We start from the raw sequence: 20,608 nt of genomic DNA on the forward strand, positions 1-20,608 counted from the left end.
GGATAGGGTTGTTATATTTAGGTGTTCAGCTCTTCTAAGAAACAGTTGTGTTGTACTACTCAAGGAGTGATGGTCACTTCTGAAGCTTCAGTCATGATTTTTGCTCCAACTTTATTCCTTTTAAAATGAGATACAGTTTTGCTGCTCACAGTTTTCTCACCTTGATGCAGCTTGCTCACGTGGTGTCATTGGAAATACCAAAATATTGGTTTGGCTTCTGTGCTTGAAGAACTGAGCCTTTTGAGTGCCTCTCTTTCATAATTTTCTTGTTTTGTGGGATTTACTGGTTCAGTGTGACCATTTTTTGTTTACCTTGCTATTGGCTGTGTGGGATTTTATCCTTTAACTGAAAGGCAGGATGGTTTATGGACATTGTCAGTTTGATTCACACACCTTATTCAATGAAATCCTTGTGGTCGAGGTAGAATCCTGCTATTATTGACCTCTGAATTATTCCAAAGTTAATCAACATGGCCTGGAAGCTTGAGTAAGCATCTCTTCTTCAGTCCTGCTCCCAGTTTTTCCAGGTACTCCCAATGAGCCTGCTGAACACCAGTTGCCATTGGCTTGGGGTGCCCTGGAGAGCCCTAGGTTGGTCTAAGATAATGGAACTGCCATGCACTTTCTCATTAAACAGCCCAGGAAATTGGCAGTAATTAAAAATGCTGAAGTTAACTAAATAGGGCTGTCTCTGAAGGGCAGCACTTCTATCTGTGCTCTCCCCATCACTTCAGAAAGAGGCTTCTCTGCAGTAATGTCTAATTTATGATTTTTAAAGGCAGCCCTAAGAGAAAAGGGCCATGGAATAGAGATGTGGAGTGTCAAGGCAAAAGCCATCCTGTGATTAATGGAAGGTGTTGGACTGTCCCTTATTAATAGAGAGCTTCAAGCAGGTCTGACCAGAGGAAGATGAATGGGAAATGTGCAGCTTTTGGAAAATGCAGTGGAAGATTCCCAGGTCTCTCCCTGCTGCCCACTCCTCATCGATCAGGATGGCTTTGGCCATTCCCAGCGGTGACAGCACATCACACTGGGACAGGTCACTGCTCCTGCCACACTCTGTCCCCTGCAGGGCCCTGAGGAGGGCTCTGACTTCTCTACAAATGTAGACTCTTGGCTGAAAGAAGATATGAGATATTGCCTCTTGACAGTTCTTCACTGTTTCTTTGCTTAAATTGTGCCCAGAGGCAACTGCAGAGGTTTCTGGTCACCATCATCTGATGGTGATGCACAGCAGGCTGGGGTGACATCCAGCTGTGCCCTTGGGGGCTGCAGGAGGTACCTGGCTGCACCTGAGCTCTGTGGGTGGTTGGTTGTGTCACTTAGCCCCAGTCATTGCTGTGTTAGAAGCTGCAGGTTGCTGGTGGGTGGGACAATAAAGCACTTTAGTGATCCTACATGCTTACAGCAGGAAACAGTGAGGGGATGTGAGACCTGGGACTGAAATGACAGCAGTGCAACAGTGCATAGTCCCACAAATGAGATAGATAAGTTCATTTTTAGGGGGTGGGACAGGGCAAAATAAGTGGACATGTAGAATTTTTGTAAGCACAAAACTTAAAAAAAAATCACAAAAGAATGAATCAAGCAGCATTTATGAGACCTTGTTCCCTTACTTGTGTGTTGGTACAAGACCTCCTATCTCTCCCCCTCTTCCTCAGCACTGAAAGAGCTGTCAGCATTTGATTTAGGAGTCACAAGAGCCTTATAGAGTGCTTGGATTGACCTCTTGGAGTAAAACAAACTTTGTAATGGGATTAACTGGCTTCTTTCTTAATACTTGCCGTTTTCACACGCCTTCCCTTAGCACAGCACACTGGCAGCTCCACCAGGATGATTATTTGGAGCCAAAACATGCACAGTCTGTCACATTGCTGGGAGCTAGGATGAGTTTTTGTCTGCAACCCTGTCATCCCGTGCCCAGGAGGCCTCCAGTAATGAGTTGTGTTCATTAGGCAGTCTTTCTGATCCTTTCCATCAGAGGCAGCAGTGTCATTAGTGAGGAATTGGGAGGCATTGCCATGGGCAAACATTTCCCATCCTGCCCTCTGACCTCCTCAGGGCTCTGTGGTACCCTGGTTTCTCCTGGTTTCCTGTTAGCTCAGCTGATTGCTGACACCCAGCCCAGTATCCCAGGGATGGTGCTTGGGGTGGAGCTGGGAGCATCCCTGGAATGCTGCAGCAGGAACAGCCACATTTTATTTTTAATTTTGGTTTTACTAATTGTTAATATTTAGTATGTTTTACATATTGTTGGTCTTTTACTTTTAAAATAATTTCTTTCTTTTTAAATGTGATCTTTACTTTTAGTTGTTTTAATGAGTTCTTACCCAAAAGTGCCTTTGGAGAGTTGGGTATATACAAAAACTTAGGAATCTTCACTTGTTTTCTAAGTTTATATTTTGATGGTTTGTAAAAATATGCTTTTTTAGATTGGTTAGTTGCCCCCTTACTATAACATAATTATTTGTTATAGGTATTGTTTTATTAAATATTTATTTATTTAAGGTTTTATTTATTGAGTATGTTGCCTCCATGTCTACTAAAATTTCATTTTCTTAGTCTTTATTTTTTTACTTTAACTTTTTGCTTTAATTTAAAAGTCTTAAAAATAGGTTGAGTACACTCAGTTTTAGTTATTTTTGTTTGGTTTCTTAAATTATTTGAAACTTTCTTTTTTAATTATTTAAATACTTATTTTTTGCTTTTTATGACTGCTTGTTACTAAAATTTTTATAGCTCTCTGAGTAGCTTTTGGGTTTTTTTAGAATAGCACAAATGTCACTTAATATGCCTTTGTGTTAAAGGTGGCTGGGGAAATGGGAATGCTAATGAATGAGGTGTAAGTTAAAAGGGTGACCTACTGATTCTTAATTTCACAGGCACTTAAGGTGGGAAGCCTGACCCTTTTTTTAATGGAACATTTTAAGGAAAGCAAGTGGCTGCATTACAAGCAATCTTCCTGTCAGATACACACAGGTCTGGAGTCTGTGGTGGTGCAGAAATGTAGGAGATGCAGTCATCTAACAGTTTTTCTCTTTTGCTTTTAAAAGAAGTAAATTTTGAAAGAAATTTGCTGTTGGATGTCAAAGTACTATAGAGGTAGGAGATGACATTGTGTCTCCATCCCCATGCTATTGATTTCTGATCAGATATTCTTATTAGTGAGACTTCTGGCAAATGTTCTAATTGGAAACCCCATCCTTCTCAAGGTAGAGATGAAACCTTCTCTAACAGCACTTCTCAAAAGCTAAAGGAGGCACCAGAAAAGAACCAGCTCCACTCTCAGCCATGGCTGATATGCTTCCTCCTGTTTGCAGCTAAATCACACTTGTCACTTGGTGAGGTACAAGCCAGGAGTTTGCTGCCATGTCTTCAAATTAGACACAAACCAACGCAAACCTGCAGAGGGTTTTTAATCCAAACACGATTTTGGGAGTTCTCTGCTCTGTAAATGTAGACTCTTGGCTAAAAGAAGACATGAGATGTTGCCTCTTGACAGTTCTTCGCTGCTGCTTTGCTTAAATTGTGCCCCGAGGCGACTGCAGAGGTTTGCACAATCCAAGGGGAGGTTCTTTGGGAAGAGTCAGTGTTTGGCAGGGCCCATCAGCTCTCCACAGTCCTGTCTGTGCTCCTGTGGGTTATTTTTGCCTTTTAACTGCATCAAGTCCCCTGTCATGTCCTGCTTCTGCCATTGATCAGTGCTAAACAGCAGGACGTGCTGGCTGGGCAGAAAGGCAGCTCTCCCTACTCATTAAGAGATCTAATTACTGAGTGGAGAGGTGTTGCTGTGCTTTGAGCACTGAGATGTTAGACAAATGCTTGGGCATGTCACTCTGATGGCAGTTCTTATGTAGATAAGTCACTTCTGGCTGTCACCCTGCCCTGTGGTGTGCTGGGATGGAGTTAATGGGCACACAGCATCCCTAGGCCTGCTCAGAGCTGCCTTGCACACTAAATACATTTGTGCTTTGCTTCTGCCCAAATCTGTGATTGAGGCTGCCTTTGGCAGGCCTGGACTGGGAGCTGTTTAGTTGGCAGAGTTGCTGTGGCTGGGTTGTTGCTGTTCTGTGTAGCAGGGCTTACCTGGCTGTGTTCCCTGATAACCTGCAGCTGTTATCAGAGCCCTCCCCATCAGCACAACCCACGGTGGGTGACAAGCCAGGAATGCTTATCAAGGGCCATTGTGCTCTTATCCAGCCCTTCAATAATACATGGCATTGATTTTTGCTGTGTTGAATACTATATAGTGTTTACATTCCCCAGAATAATTCAGCAGGGTAAACAGCTGAATTCTTTGGAGGTAAAGTCAATATTAACAGCATTCAGGAGAGCACTGGCTGTCTCTCTTTGATGGAAAGCAGCCTTTTCTCTTGCCTGTGCTTCCAGTGGGCTGTGATTTCTGCAGAGCAGTGCTCCCTCAGAATGCCAGTCAGATTCTGTGGCCCCTGGGGCTGGTCTGGGGATCCAGGATATTGCCTATCAGCACTTTTTGCAGGCAGTAAATTCTGCTGCTGCAAGTGCCTTTGGCTGTTTTCTGGGACTGTGGCCATTCACAGCTTCAGTTCAAAGGTGGAAGCCATCCATTATTTATCTAGTTGACCTTCTGGAGCAATTTGAGGTGTATTTGTGCAGAGGATCTGCTGGAATTGCATGTTACAGGGTAAACTGAGGATGCTAATGGAAATTGTGTGGTGAAGGCTGCACACAGCTCTTGTGGCACGCTGCTTCCCACAGGCTTTGTGGCAAGTGGAGGAGCACTGTGGACTCAGATAGCCTCTGACATAAGTGCACACCTCCAGGCTGCAGGCATGGCAGTGAGAGCACTGAAATCAGCCCATCCTCAGGCTCTGAGCTGCACCTGCAGCTTCAGAGGTTTTGTGCTGCTGCTGTTTTGTCCTGCACGTGCTGCTTTGAGTAACAGCAGCTCAGGAGGTTGCTCTGTGGTGGTGCCCTTTGGAGCATGGAGCAGGAAGGTCCTTCATGCCTCCTTTGGGGAGATGTCGCTGGTACCATGGGGTACTGAAAACTTCCTCTTTTTTCCTTCCTGGAGAGGCTGAGATCTGCCAGAGTGCTTCTCTCATCCAGAGCCTCTCTCTCTCTCATGGTTTTTGGTGTTTTCTAGCACCTCATTAAACAAAGAAAAAACACACAGGATTAAACAGTTCCTGCTTAAATAGACCCTGACATCATCATAAATATGCAGAGCTCTGTATTGCTCCTGGAAAACCGGCAGGCCAGGAGTTGATGGAGCCTCTGGGCAGAATATGAATGCCTTGATTTTCTCTCCCCCTGAGCAGCAGTGGAGAGGGCTGCTAGGACCAGCCAGCAGAGACCCAGCTATAATTGCTTGCCTGGAGCAGTAACATATTTCTGCACACCAGCTGAATACCAATGAGGACAGAAGGAAGGAAGGTATCAAACAGAACTGCAGGCAGGAGGAAAAGGAGGATAAGTGATTAAAGGAAGGACTTAGAGGCCAAGACTGAAGACAATGGGCTAGTTCTGATTAGGGCATTTTACCAGGGAGTGATTTGGGTTTTTAATGAATTTTTTTTCAGGAGCTGAATGCATTGCAGAGCTGGTTGGTGAGAAAGGGAGCAGGAGCAAAGGGCCAAGCAGTGTGACCCCAGGTGCCACTGAAAAGGCTGCTGCAAAGACAGAAGCAGGGAGAGAGGAACTGAGCCCAGGATAACTTAACTGAAAACAAGCACATGCTTTTGAGATTGGTGAGATTCCATTTCTCACTTGGGCCTTTTCCTTCCCAGTTCTCCTCTCTGTAATTGCTCACAAGAGCTTGTGCCATGTGCTCTGGGATGACCCTGCTTGAGCAGACAGGTTGGACCAGGTGACCCACTGTCCCTTCCAGCCTGAGCCATTTTGGGATTTAGGTTTAAGCAGCAAGAACCTTTGAAATCCCCTTCCTCTGTAGCTGCCAGTTTAGGATAGAGTTTTCCTCACCCCTTGTGTGCTTGGAGATGAGAATCAGGGGGCAGAGTGGCCCCTCCATGACCACAGAACTCCAAAAGAGCTGCCCAGCAATGCTTCCCTGCTCTTCCACCTGCTCCTGCAGAGCATGGCTGCACTGCCTTCTCCATGGCTGCTCCATGAAGGAGTGGAATAAGACTCAGTTTATTTGAATTCTGTCCTTAAGGGGAAAAAAAGCCTAAAAAAGAACCCAGCCCAAAGCAGCATGATGTAACTTCCAAGCCTAAGGTGAGAGGAAGCACTGCAGCATCACGGGGTGCTTTGAAAGCACATATAACCCATGAACTGCCTCTGAATTATCCTTTAGGGTCTGGTAATGGGAACTAAACATGGAGATCTAATGAGCTAAAAATAAGGCTGGAAAGAACAGGCTTAGTGTCTCATGAGTCACCGAATGTCAGCATCTGCCTTTTCTTCCTGAAATAATGTTGTGGAGGCTTTGGAGGAGCTATGGGGGGGAGAGGAATGAAACCTGGCAGTGCAGCCCTCATTGCTAAGCTCCAAAATCCTCACCTGTGTCCCTTTCTGTGGGCAGCTGCACGTTAAAAATAGCCTGGGAGAGGCTGTTTCCAGGCAGCAGCAGCAGCAGCGTGTGAGGTACCTGGGCATCCACGAGCGCTGCTCCTGGGTGACGTCAGCGCTCTGCAGGGACCAGGAATGTGATGCTGGACCCGTGTCTTGGCCAAGCTGAGCATGTGGGGAGTGCTGAAAGGCTTCCAGCCTTGCCCCAAAGCAGGGAAGCTGCTCAGAGCTGGGAGCTGCAGCCATCCTGTGCCCTTTTCCTGTGCAAAACGGGCTTTGCTGCATGAGTGGCATTCAGAGGTTTGCCTTAGGGGGGTGTTCTGAGAGGGGAAGGTTCAGAGGTTTGCCTTAGGGGGGTGTTTTGAGAGGGGAAGGAGCGTGTGGGTTTGACCTATATCCTGCACATCATGTCCAGGAAGCCTGAAAGGCGTAATGGGAGGAATGTACTCTCATTTTCACCTCCATTAATTTTATCGGATTGCCGCTTTACATCTAATCATAATTGCTGGAAATACAGAGGGAAGGAGAGGGAAAACTGTCCTGTTGCTCCTTGGCTGATCAGCTGCAGGGATTCTGTTGTTTTAAAGCCACATAAATAGAAAAAGGTGCTGTTGTTTAGTGTGACGTTGGGCTTGGGCTGAAAACATCTTTTTTTGTACTGGAAATGTTGTTTGCTTTGTTAGAGAGAAATCAGTGAATGAGCAATTGCTGAGGCTGCACAGAAAGGAGAGATTCCTGCTAGCAGCGAGGTGCTAAATGTCTCAGCCTTCTGAAGCATCATAATGGGGTTTATTTGCATGAATTTTTGGAGCCAGCTTTGCAAAAGCAAACAGAAATACCAGCTCTGTTTGGTTTTCCCCAGGCAGCTGATTTAGGGAATTGTAGCCAAATTGAGAGCAAGGTAACCTTTCCAGGGGGAGTGGGAAACAACGTTGGAGAAACTATCCCCAACTGAGCAGATGGTGGGCCCACAGTCTCCTGTTTCCAAAGAGGAGCTCTGTATGGGTATTTAAAACTCCATACAGAGCCTACTTTAGGATTTGTTCATTATAATGTACTGCTGCCTTTTCCCTTGCTACCACAAGCTCTGAAATGGCTGGGGGTAATTCCTGTACTGCTCATGCTCTTCAGGCTTTTAGTGGAGAGAAAATGGGGGAATCTCCAACTGATTCACAGCTGTTGATGTTAATACAAACTCAAATATTTTCTCACCAAACCCTCCTCACTGAGCTCTGCGTCAGTGCTGTATCCTTTGTACGAGCCCGTGTCCTTTGTGAAACGTGGCCCTCAGCTTCCACCTGCTGTTCAGAGCCAGAATGGCAGCTATGCCATGAATCCAGGAAAATGAAAACCATGGAATATCCTGAGTTGGAACCCACAAGGATCCTCGAGCCCAGCACCTGGCCCTGCATGGGACCATCCCCAAGAATCCCACCATGTTCCTCGGGGTGTTCCCCAAACATTTCCTGAACTTAGGCAGGCTTTGGACTGTGACCACTTCCCTGGGAGCCTGTTCCAAATATTAATGTAAATTGCAAACCCAAGCGCTGAAAGGTGAACGAGATGAAAGTGGAATTTGAATAACAATATAAAGCAGGTCCTGCTAAGGGTGTTGGTTTGGTTCAGATTCCCAGAACTTGGATAGAAGAGGTGATTTCCTAGGTGACTATTCAAGTGAGGCACTTTGTAGCTGTTTTAAGAAGGAATGTGCTCTCAGTTCTACAAAAGTGTGTTGTTCTTCTCTTTTCCAGCTAAAAACCACAGTGACACCCAAGTGTTCTTCTACCTGTGGATTATCTTCTGTTTCATCAGCTCTTGCTATACCCTCATTTGGGACCTGAAGATGGACTGGGGTCTCTTTGACAAAAATGCTGGTGAAAATACCTTTCTCCGAGAAGGAATTGTCTACCCACAGAAAGTGCGTATGCAGCCTGCTCTTACCTTAGGACAGGCTTGTAACACTTTAACCAAACTTGCTGAGTTTAAAGCATGTTGCAGTTGCTCACTGGAGCATTTCAATGCTACAGGCTGGGATTTTCCAGCAGTAGAGCTGATTTGTTTCCAAGAGATCATTTCTCGTTGAAATAATCAACAAATGAAATTTGTTTCCAAGAGATCATTTCTCATTTCCAAGAGAAATGCCCTTGTTTTGTCTGAGTTTGAGCAGGAGATTCTGTAGCTTCCCAAAGACCTGATGAGGTCTTTTGGATGCAGAAGGTGTTTGCTGAGCTGTTTTGTTCTTGTTGCTCCTCAGGCATACTACTATTGTGCCATTGTAGAAGATGTCATCCTGCGTTTTGCGTGGACCATCCAGATCTCCCTCACTTCCATGCAAATCTTTCCCTACGCTGCAGACATCATTTCTACTGTGTTTGCCCCACTTGAGGTGTTCCGGTAAGGCTGCTGGGCTGAGCAGCTCATTTCTCTTGTTTTCACTTTTTTGTTCTGCAGCGTCAGCATGGGGGGGCGGGGGGAAGCACCTGGATCCTTTGGATGTAGTTTTTGTTTCAAGGGGGCCAGGATTAGCAGGAATATTTAATCCAAACAGGGTGCTGAGTGAAAAAAAGGGTAGGGGGCTCTGCCACAGTGTGGAGCTGAATCCTTCACACTGTGTTTGAAGTTCCTTCTGAACTGTGACATAATCTTGAGGGGTTAGTTTTTACCAAATTTCTTGAAATTTCCAATTGAAACTTCACTTGATTCTCAAGTTTCCAATCTTCAAACCTCTTTGTATTCTGTGTCATCGATTTGGATCCTGCAAGCTTCCAGGAGTTTTAAACACCTTTCCTGTAGCTGGAAACCCACCCCCACAGCTTCCTGGGAAGAACTTGATGCTGACCCTCTCTCATGTAGGTGCTGGAGGTGGCCTTTTGTAGGAATGTGCCCCCTGTTGAGAGAGTGACAAAACTATCCTTTTTCCCCTCAAAAAGGAAAGAAGCCCAGAAGTTGTTCTCCTTGATTAGGTGAAAAAGCCACCTCAGAGGCCTAGGGGACTTCACCTCAAATTTAAGGATAGCCAGTTGGACAGAAGTAAAAGTCCTGTCTGGGCAATTTACTAGAAAAAGAAGTGAACAAAGAAACTAATGGCTTTTGTGGGGTGTTTTACCAGGAGCAAGAATCTCTGGCACCTGGCTTGGTTTTTCTCTGTTTGTTATTTTGCCTTTTATTAAACCTTTTTGTTTTCAACACTGCAACAGAAGCCATCCTGCTGATTTTTATGCCTCCAAGGGTAGCTGAGCTATCTTGGGTGTGTTATAGACCTCCAAAAGCTTATGAGACCTGGCTCAAAGGAGCTCCTATTACAGCCTTTGGCTTGTAATGCTTGAACAATGTAATGCTGTCCATATTAGGATAGGGAATAAAAGTGACAGGTTCTGTTGCTCTCCAGAGGAAAGATGTTGCTGTTAGGATGTTTCTCCAGTGCTTTGCCAAACGCAGGAAACACCTGCAAAAAGTGGAACTCAGTTGGTAATTCCCATTTTTTCCTCCATCCATCCATCCATCCATCCATCCATCCATCCATCCATCCATCCATCCATCCATCCATCCATCCATCCATCCATCCATCCATCCATCCATCCATCCATCCACGCAGGCGGTTTGTGTGGAACTTCTTCCGCCTGGAGAACGAGCACCTGAACAACTGCGGGGAGTTCCGTGCCGTGAGGGACATCTCGGTGGCGCCGCTCAACGCCGACGACCTGACGCTCCTGGACCAGATGATGGACCAGGAGGACGGAGTCCGCAACCGCCGCAAGAACAAGCAGTGGAAGCGCAGCCTGAGCGTGTCCCTGCGCCGGCCCCGCCTCGCCTCGCAGTACGTTCAGCCCTGCTCTGAATGATAACTTGTGCTGTTTGCAGATCTGTTCCTTCCCCCTGCAGCCTAAGCGTGTACAGTACTCAGTGGAGATTTCAGTTGTGCTTCCGTCCTGAGAAAGACAGAACCTTTTCCATTACCTCAAACTCTTCCCTTAGGACTCAGAAGCTGTCAGAATCGTGTTTTTGTCTAGTCTTCATCATTATCTAGAGACAACTTTATCCATGCCAGTTAGGTGATTTTTCCCATAACTAGTGTTATTCCTACTGCTACATTTTTATGTAAGATATGATAATATTGTAGTACACATTTCTCATTCAATTATTTCTTCTTTTCCTCTTAGATTTCTACACCTTTTATTGAGTAGAGATTTACTAGACCCAGTTAAATCAACCTTACTTGAGTCATCTAGTTTTATGACTTAGCTTTATTGACCTTTACTTGCTAGAAAATAATATCTTTTATCATATATCTGGACATTCTACACTGCTTTTTAAATGGATATTCCCATTTACATAAACTGATAAAAAGGAAAGAAAAAGCCTAAAAGAAAGTAATAGAACTGCTAGAGAAGCCTGCCCTGCAGCTGCTGCATGCTGGGTGTTTGTGGGCTGGGAGTCCTCACTGGGAGTCCTGCACTGGGAATGGCACAAAGGGTTCAAAGTCGTGCAAAGATTTTCAAAGTCGCACAAAGATTTTCAAAGTTGCACAAAAGGAGGGCAGGTCCAATTAGTGAACGAGCGTTCCTCTCTCTGCCAGGGAGTTAATCCATCCTGTAGGCATTTGGGCTTTACCAGAACCCCCAAATGGAAAGGAAAGGGAAATTCCCTTTCCTGAAATCAGGAAAGGGGAGTTCCCTTTTTACTCACCCTTTTTACAAGGCTCCCCTCCTGCAGAAATAGCCAGAGGTTATAAATGCAAAGTGGAGGAGAGGTTCTCCTCAAGCAGACATTTATGAGAAAGAGGGAGAGGGGCTCTTTATACCTCATAGAAGGGCCAATGGTTTTAAACTGACAGAAGGCAGGGTTAGATTAGATATTAAGAAGAATTTTTTCCCTGTGAGGGTGATGAGAACCTGCACAGGTTGCCCAGAGAAGCTGTGGATGCCCCTGGATCCCTGGAAGTGTTCAAGGCCAGGCTGGATTTGGCCCTGAGCAGTATGGTCTGTAGATGTCACTCACATCCCTGCCTCTAGCAGTGGGGTTGGAACCAGATGATCTTTAAGGTCCCTTCCAACCCAAACCATTCCATGTCTCTGTATGATTCCAGTTATTCTTTGGTTAAGGTTCATATGTAAGATCTCAGACTCCTTCCTCTCTCAAATCCAAAACCATACATTTTTCTTCTTCCCACCCATCATCCTTGCACCCCAAATGTTTTCCCACCCTGCACCCCAGCCCCTGAACCTGCCCCCTGTATGCATTCCCCTGCAGTGTTGCTCCAGTGTCCTGTGTCCCTCCAGCCCTGGCAGCCCAGCTGTGCAGCCCTGCCCTTTGGCCAGGGAGCACACCCAGGCTCCTCAGGGATGCTGAGGCACAGGGTCAGGAGTGTTGTGCAATCCCTGCAGCACTGCCTGGGAGGGGTGGGAGGAGGAGGAGGAGGGTGTGCTCTGGCCTCAGGGCTGTGCTTGGCTCTTATCCCTGCATGGATGGGACCAATACCAACAGCCTTGGGGTGGCTGCTAGGGACTGAAAAATGTTATGCAAAGGGACTGTGAGCCAAAGGCTGCTGGAATTCCCTCCAGCCATGCCCATTTATCCCTCAGACATGCAGTGAGTGGAGATGTGCCAGGCATATCCCTAAAGAACTTCCTGCTCCTTCCTGCAGCCCAGCGGGAGATGGAGCAGGAGCACTCCTCTGGATCCTGCAAGGGTTTGGTGGGGTTCTGTGTGGAGGGCTGGGCAGGTGCCCCACATCCAGCAGTGCAGTGTCCCCAGCCATGTCACAGCCTGGCAGGTGACACTGGCCATGGGCAGAGTGGGCAGTGCCACAGGAGGAGGATGCTGAGGGACAGCTGGAGATCTTTACAAGGCTCTGCTATTCCCAGGGAGAGTGGGAGGGTGTGAAACAGTAGATTGTTTATTCCCCCTCTGCATAAGAAAGACATTTTTTTCCCTTTTTTTATTCCCCCAAGTGCACTGTGGGTTTGCTGTCTGCACATCATTCCAGGAATTCCTTCTCCCCAGTGAGTGTTTTGTGTTTTGTTCTTTTCCAGGTCCAAGGCTTCTGACACAAAGGTATTGATAGAGGACCTAGCAAACGAAGTGAACACATGAGATGGCCACGTTCTCTTATTCCACATCCTTTGTTTTCTCGTTCTGTTCCCCTCTTCCCCAAGTAACCCGAGCTCTGGTACAGATCCAGCTGAAAACAGGAGAAAACACTGAACACGTTTTCTGAGCTCTTCCAGACCAGATCCTATGGACTCCAACAAGCTCACTGTGTTTCGTTTCTTTTCTTCTGGGTTAATTTTAATGTTCTATTTTAAACAAACAAACAAACAAAAAAAATAAAATATTTTACTTTGTTTTGCCAATAAAGAGGACAGTTCAGGAAAGAAGGATTGTTTACAGTCTCAACAAGGACATACAAACCTTATCTGGATAATGAAGCATCATAGGGGACTCCCTCATGGGACAGTGCCAAGAGCACACTCAGTTTCTGCTTGGCCCGGTTTTGACTGGTTGAAACCGGACTTTTTAAATCTGATTTTTTTTGTTGTTGGTTTTATTTTTCAGTTGTTTGGTTTTTTTCCTTCATATCCAGCGCTGAGGCACTGGCTGCACTTGCAGGGAAAGTGCACTTAGAGCAGTATCTTCATTCATGAAGCTACTTTTTAATTTGATGTAACTTTTCTTATAATTTTTTGGAAATATGATGTATCTGTTGCATATAGTTTTCACATTATTTATGAAACTTAACAACCATATGAGAGTGATTTTGAGTCCTGTGCAATGAAGGTTGTAATGGTAAAACAAAGTGGGGAATGTAGATTTCCATCTCCAGGGTTGTGGGGTGATGCCCCTGCAAATACCCCTTCAGTGAGACAACTTGCACCTGTGTGTACCTTCTCTCTCTTTTATTTCTTTTCAATTTTATTTTAAACCAAAGTTTCTCTTTCTGATATTTTTTTAGTTGCTGCTATTGCTTCTGGGCATGTCTCTCATGCCAGTTCAAAGCCAACTTCTCCACGTGTGAAAGTAGTGCAGATGATCCTAAGGAAAGAAGAGTTAGTTCCCACCAACAGCACAAAACACTGAGCGAGCAAAGGCTTTGGAACTTCATTCTCCAGATCCAAAAGTACTTTTCCAAGCCTTAGGTGTGTCATGAGGGCATCTCAGTCCGAGCAGGGAGCTTTTCAGGAGTTCTCCAGCAGCCCAGCAAGGTGGGACAAGGCAAGGAGGTGACAGTTCTCATGGGACAGAGCGGGTTCATCATGCTGGGGCTTAGGAGTGGTGCTGTGTTTCAGGGAGCATGAAAGAACTGTGGTGTCCTGATGGGGAAGGTGAGGTGGAAACAGCTCTTCTGTGGCTTCTGGTTTAGCAAAAAGCCCCTGTTGGGCACTGTCCTGGTCATCTCCCCTTTGGCTCATCTCATTCTCCCAGTTTGGGAAGTGGGATACTTGAGCAGATTTGGGTAGTGCACAGCTGAGCAAATCATGTTGGAAGAGAGATGTGAACTCGATGGTCTCGTTGGTCTTCCCCCCCTCCTGGGAGGGAGCCATGGAGCCCTCAGAGTCCTGTGGTCCTTCCCCTTCCCTTGTTCTCCCTGGGTGGGCAAGGGAAGGGTGAAACTCCTGAAGGAGGATCCTCACCTGGCTGGTGACAGGTTGGGCAGTGGAATATCAGGAATCTCTCCTCAGTTGCTCTTTGGTCATTGTTTCCCTTAATCAGCACCGGAATGTTGCATTTCCTCAGTTTGCCTGCTGTGCCTCTTGCCCAGAGGAACTGAAGAAGGAAACTTGCTTCTCTTCATTTAGTTGGAAATAGATTAAAACCCTTTAAACAGATTAAAATCCTGTTGTGGTGCTGCTCCTCTCATCTCCCTCCGTGTGGGGCTGCTCTGGTGGGAGCAGAGCTGGATGAGCTGGGGCTGCACTGGATTCCTGGCTTTACCTCCCTTAGGTCAGCTCATACTTTAAACAGAGCATTCCCATTCCCATGGAAGTGGAGTCTGGGATAAAGCCCCTTAAAATATTTCAGCCCCTTAAAATATTTCAGGTTCCTAATTAGCACTGGTGCCATGTCCAAACCATGTGTGGGTATTTGCAGCAGTGGGGAATGGAGCCATCCCTGACTGGGGAGCTTAGGGGAGGGCAGCTGCACTGGGAGGGAGGCAATCCAAAATTATTTGGATTCATTCAAATCAAGTAACACCACTGGGTGTTACTTAAGCAAAGTGGTGATTTTTTTTTTTAATATATACAAAGAATCTGAGCTTTACTGGTAATTATCTTCCTTTCAGAAGGAAATTAAAAATACAGAGAGACATTGTGAGCAGTTTGGTCTAGTGGAGGGTGTCCCTGCCCTAGGCAGGGGGCTGGAACTCTATGGTCCTTAAGGCCATTTCCAACTCAAACCATTCCATGGTTCTGTGATTTGGAAGTGGTGCCAATCCCCTGGGAGCACCCTGCCTTCCTCAGCTGGGCTGGGGAGGGCAAGGCAAGGCTGGGTGGCCTGTGTCCATCTGTCCATCCTGCTGCTGCACCGTCCCACCCTCTGCTTCCCAATGTGACGGGGTGGGTCGGGTTGCAAGTGATTAAATTCTTATTCTGTAGTTTACCCAAATCCTTATGGGAAGCAACAATTCAGTGTGTCCATCTGCTCTGCTCCTTGCTCTGCTCTTTCTCTTCCCTTTTTCTGTCTTTGCTGGCAGGAGAAGTAAGGAGAAAAAAAAAAAAAAGGAAAAAGGGAGGTGGCATGCTATGAGGAGCAAACATGATCTCCTAAAATAAAACATGGTCCCTTTTGGCAGTGAAGATGCTGTCTCAGGGGAAAGCAGCCTGAATTCCCAGAAGTGTGGCTTTTAAAGGCTCCCAGCTCCCAGCCCTGCATCTGCCTGTTCCCTCCCTCCCAGAGATTTCTGAGAAATCAGGCGTGCAGATTCCTCCTGAGAGCAAGCACTAAAGCTGGGATGGCTCCACGTCTACAGGAACATCTGGCCAATAAAGGGAGACCTAATGAAGCACAACAGATGGTGAGAGAAAATAGCCCTGTCCCTCCTTGGGAGCAGCAGGAGCCAGGGCAGTGGGGACATGGCCAGGGTGGCTGCATTTCCTGAGCTGGGCTTTGCTCAGGGGTGCTTGAGAACACTCCTGGTAGGGAGAGCAGCAGGGTGGCAGTCCAGAAGGACAGAGCAGCGTTAAAGGAGCTGGGGGTGAGGGGTTTATCCACTGCTTTAGTTGCTGGGATGCAGCTGGGTGGGAGGTGGAAGCTGGGGGTGAGGGGTTTATCCACTGCTTTAGTTGTTGGGATGCAGCTGGGTGGGAGGTGGAAGCTGAGGAAATCTTTAAGCTGTGGATTTCAGGTGTTGGGCTGTGCCTCGTGATTCAGTGGAGGTTGGATTGTACAGCTCTGAGGATGGTGTGGAGCTGCTTTGGTCTGGTGGAACCCATGGATGGTGCAGTCTAAGGAGAGGAGATGCCGCCCTGTGGCATTTGTGACTTTTGGAGATTCCCTCTGAACTTGCTTCTCCGTGCTGATTCCCTCCTGCTTTCCATCCTGCTGCTCCTCTGGGGATTTTGGGGTTGCAGGGGGTGCGGTGTTGCAGCACCCAGAGTTTATTTGCTGGCTGGGGTTTCCTGTGTCGGTTTGGGATGGTGTCACCAGAAACACCAGGTCCCTGTGCTTGGGCAGGGCAATGCCATGTGCCATGGGTGTGCTCCTGACAGGACAGCAGGGCAGGATTGGGATCTTTGGACTCAGCAAGCAGGAGTGGGGCCTCTCCAAGGAGAACTGATGCTGTCCCACCATGTTTTAAAAGAAATGCATTTGCAGCACTCTTGGCTGCAGCCTTTGTGTATCCAGTAAGCTCCTACCTCTCTCATCCAGGTGCATTCCCAAAGTCAGCTGGTGTTCATCCTACACCTTTCCCAACCCTGGTCCTGGCCCTCCTCATTCTCAGTGTCTTTGCTGTTTGATTCCAATGAAAGGGGCCTGGCAGCAGCCTTCAGCATGAACATCTTGGAATGGGAGAGATCTCTGGTGGAAATCTCAGCACAGCTGGATCCTGCTGCTCCTACTTCTCTAAAAACCCTTGTGCTGCTCGTTCTGCCTCTGTACTGGTGCTCAGCTGCCAGGCCAGTGTGGCAGACAGGGAGGGAAAGCAGTTCCTGCCTCAGGAGATAACAATCCCTGGGGATTTCACTTCCAACGAGCGGTGGGGACAGCGTGAATGAAGCCTTAGCTGTGTTTTGAACAGCCCAGGGGGTTTGGCCTTGTCCTGCAGGGATGTGCCCTGCTCTGCTCACTGGGCTTCAGGGGCTGTGTCCCCAGCGTCAGGCCACGTGCTGGGAAGTGTCCTGGGGCTGGGACGTGGCTTGGCAAGCTGGGGACACAAAAGCCACTTTGCTCACATGCTGCATCCCAGCTCCGTGTCCTCCGTCCTCTCCTCCACCCTTCTGCCTTGCACTCGCAGGGGGAAGGTGATCTTCTGCCTTAAACATTATTATTATTTTTTAATTTAGGTTTTTGTTCCAGAAGGCAACCGGATTGTTTTGTCTCCTTGGAAAAGAGGAGCTGGGGCTCCTGGGGGAAGGGTGGTAAATCCCTGGGGTACCTCTGCAGCAGTCACGGCTGGGCTCAGTGGCTGTCACCTCATCTGACCTTGCCTCCTTTTCATGACCCCCATCCCAAACTCTGCACCTTGGGGCCAGCGTCCCCTGCTGCCACCGTGGGCTAAACTGGTGTGTCACCATCCCTGGGGGCTTCAATCCCTGCTGCAACAGCCTGGACAAGGAGAGGGAAGGGACACAGCACGGGAAGCTCCCCAATGCTGACACCCCAGCCCTGCTCCCGGTGGGAGCCAAAGGCTGCCCTGGCCCGGGCACCGCCCCTGCCTGGCACGGTGCCCTGTGGCCTGACAGTCCCACAACTCTGTAAACCAAATTGCAAACTCTTCACTCCAGAGGAGGAATTGGGCATCCTTCTAGAACTTGCTGTGACCTCTCCATCCCGTAGGTCCTTGTGGCCAAGGATGGGCGCTCGGGAGGGGCCCGGAGTGGAAATGCCCAAGTTCCCCCCGGGCCCTGCTGCCGCCTTCCTCTCCCCCTCCCCGCTGTGTTGGTCTAAATGATCTTTCTATGAAGCCCTGTAGATGTCAAAAGTAATTATGGAGTGTGATTAGTCCTCTGTGGGTGCTTTCTTTCTTCCCCCCTCCTTTCTCTTTTGCTATCCCCTTCTCCACTCTTGTTTTGGCTCAGTGGAAAAGGTGAGGACAAAGAATTGCCGCTTGCTTGGACTCATGATGTATCTGTGACTGCGCTATTAGCTGTCTCCTCCTCCTCCTTCCTCCCCAAATGGATATAATTTTTGAAGTGTGGAATTCCCTTCTTGATAAGTAGGTTTAAAAAAAAATACTGCACAATGTGATACTGTTTCATAGTTTCTAGGTGGTTGTATACAGCAAAGTTACTGTGATTGTGTTTTTTCAAAGGAAAAAGTGATTGGTTACAAAATCTGTCCTTTTTTCATTATTACAAGCTCTTTGTTTTCCAATGATCTGATGGCTCTTTTGTCCCTGGTCTGTGTGTTTGTCTTCCCAAGTGCCACCCCTGTGCTGCATCCACCCACGGAGCATTGGCTCCTGCTGCTCCTGCTCTCTTGGGAGCTGTGGGATGTTGCTGGAGGTGGAGGACATCCCTGTCCTGGGAGGAGGTGGAGGTGCTTGGAGGAGGGAGCTGTCTGAGGAGGGGTTGGAGGGGCTCACAGGAAGCAGCCCAGCTTTCCCCCAGCACCAGCCCAGCTCACACCCCACATGCCAGGGGCTGGTGCTGGGGGGAACCTCCTGCCCAGACTGTGCTGTGCTGGCCAAAGGCTCGTGGTCCTTTTGGGAGCCTTTGGCTGCCTCTCTCCAGCTGATCCCCAGTGCAAGGTGGTGTCCTGCCAGCACAGTGTGTGACCAGAGGCTGAGCAGCCCAGCCCTGGGTTGTTTGGGGTCTGTGCTTTTATTCTGCTCTTTAAATCTCTCTGTTGCCTCCTGCAATCAATCTCCCTCCAGAAGAGAGCCCAGAGCCTTGAAATCACTCTAAGCCTGTTGCTGCTCACAGCAGCCACTTCCCGGAGGTTTAATCCCAGCCACAGCTCCCTGCTGGCATTCCTGGCTGGTGGCAGGAGCCTGCCTGGTGGCAGGAGCCCTCCTGCTGCCCTTTGGCACCTCACCCCAGCTCCATGGGGACATCTCCCAGGCGTGTGTCACCTCCGGAGGCCAGGCAGAGGAGCCAGGATCCCTTTCTGGAATGGCCTGCAGGTAAGGATGGGTCCTGGTGTCACAGGGGAGGTTGGACACAGTGCTGGGGATAGGGTGAGGGTGGTTCCTCTGCCCTGGGCTCTTCCACACAGAGCTCTCAGCTGGCCCTTCCTGCCTCCCAGCAGCCAAGTGAAGATGCTCGTTCTGTCCCCCATGGAGTCACTCCTGTGTCAGCCCCTGTGGGGAAGGAAGGAAGGAAGGAAGCCCTTGGGCTCAGGTTTGGCTGTGATGAGGGCCCCATGGCCACTGGGGTGGCCGGGGACATTTTAAGAAGATAAAAGTGATTTCTTGCTGCTCGTGCTGGCAGGGGTTGGTGCGGCCAGAGCCAGGAGGATTAAAACAATTTCATAATCCTGGTGATTTCCTTTTGATCGGGATTATGAAACCAATCACGAATATCAAAAGCCACAGCTTAAAGCGGCAGCCGGAGCGGGGCCGGGATGCCCTGGGCCCCCTCAGAGCCCCGGTGCCCTCAGAGACGGCAGCCCTGGCACCTCCAGGTGAGCACTGCCCACCCGGGACCCTCGTCCTGTGTGGGGGGACCTGGGGAGGGGGGCAGGATGGGGGTGTGGGTGTGCAGGGCCTCAGAATGGGGGGCAGGATGGGGGTGTGGGTGTGCAGGGCCTCAGAATGGGGGGCAGGATGGGGGTGTGGGTGTGCAGGGCCTCAGAATGGGGGGCAGGATGGGGGTGTGGGTGTGCAGGGCCTCAGGAGGGCCTCAGGATGGGGGTGTGGGTGTGCAGGGCCTCAGGATGGGGGTGTGGGTGTGTGGGGCTTCAGAATGGGGGCAGGATGGGGGTGTGGGTGTGCAGGACCTCAGGATGGGGGCAGGATGGGGGTGTGGGTGTGCAGGGCCTCAGGATGGGGGTGTGGGTGTGCAGGGCCTCAGGATGGGGGCAGGATGGGGGTGTGGGTGTGCAAGGCCTCAGGATGGGGGTGTGGGTGTGCAGGGCCTCGGGAGTGGGGCAGGATGGGGGTGTTGGTGTGCGGTGAGCAGGCATGCCGTGTTTGGGGGTAGGAAGGTGTAGGGATGCACCCAGCTCGGCTCCCTCCTCCACGGCTCTGGCTCGCCGTGGGTCCAAGCAGGATTTGGCGTCCGGGAAGCAGGAGAATTTAGCACAGCTGCAAACGTGTGATGCTCGCAGGGAGGTGCCGAGAGCCGGCGGAGCAGCGGGGACATGCGGGACAGATCCCCCGGGCAGGGCCCGGCTTCGCTCCGCAGCCCAGACAAAGGACGTTCCTGAGGGAGGGCCGGGGCAGGATCTCTCCATCCCGGGCCGCTAGGTTCCCCTCCTGTGGCGTTCCCTGGGTGGCGGAGGGGGTCAGCCCCTGTCCCCAGCGTGGCGGTGGCCGCGGTGGTCCTGCGGGGACCGGGCCGGCTTTGGCCGGGTGCGCGGAGAGGAGAAGAAGGAGGAGGAGGAGGAGGAGGAGGAGGCCGGGGCGGGAGGCAGGGCCAGCACGGCCCCACAGCCCAGCCAAGCGGCTGAGCTCGGGCTCGGCTGGAGGGGCTGGGATTTGCTGGTTTGGCCGTTTTTTTTTTTTTAATTTCTTTTTTTCCCTCCCCTGCTTCCTTCCCTTCTTCCGCTTTCTTTCTCCTTCTTTCCCAGCCCTCTCCCGATGCCGCTCCGGGGGTAAGGACAGCCCTCGCATCCCGCCCGTGGCCCCGTCCCGCTCAGCCTGGGGCTGTGAGGGGCTGCGGGGCGGCCGTGGGGCCCAGGGGTGCCACGGGGATGCTTCTGCACCGCGGCCACGGGGGAGGCTCCTCCAGGGCCACCACGGGGAGGGGATGGGACGGGATGCTCCGGCGGGGTGCAG

General features: G+C 49.4%; 1 protein-coding gene across 1 annotated transcript in view; it reads left to right on the forward strand.

Annotated features, from left to right (window-relative positions):
- Nucleotides 1-18,045, forward strand: part of XPR1 (xenotropic and polytropic retrovirus receptor 1) — a 115,327-nt gene extending 97,282 nt beyond the window's left edge. Inside the window, exons 12-16 of the mRNA XM_066555193.1 lie at nt 8,262-8,428; nt 8,765-8,904; nt 10,106-10,327; nt 12,543-15,753; nt 15,817-18,045. Coding sequence (XP_066411290.1) covers nt 8,262-8,428; nt 8,765-8,904; nt 10,106-10,327; nt 12,543-12,603 — 590 coding nt within the window. The 3' untranslated portion in view covers nt 12,604-15,753; nt 15,817-18,045. The remainder of the gene's footprint in view (nt 1-8,261; nt 8,429-8,764; nt 8,905-10,105; nt 10,328-12,542; nt 15,754-15,816) is intronic.
- The last annotated feature ends 2,563 nt before the right edge of the window (nt 18,046-20,608 follow it).

This window comes from Molothrus aeneus, chromosome 9, assembly GCF_037042795.1.
Source record: "Molothrus aeneus isolate 106 chromosome 9, BPBGC_Maene_1.0, whole genome shotgun sequence".
Classification (NCBI taxonomy): Eukaryota; Metazoa; Chordata; class Aves; order Passeriformes; family Icteridae; genus Molothrus; species Molothrus aeneus.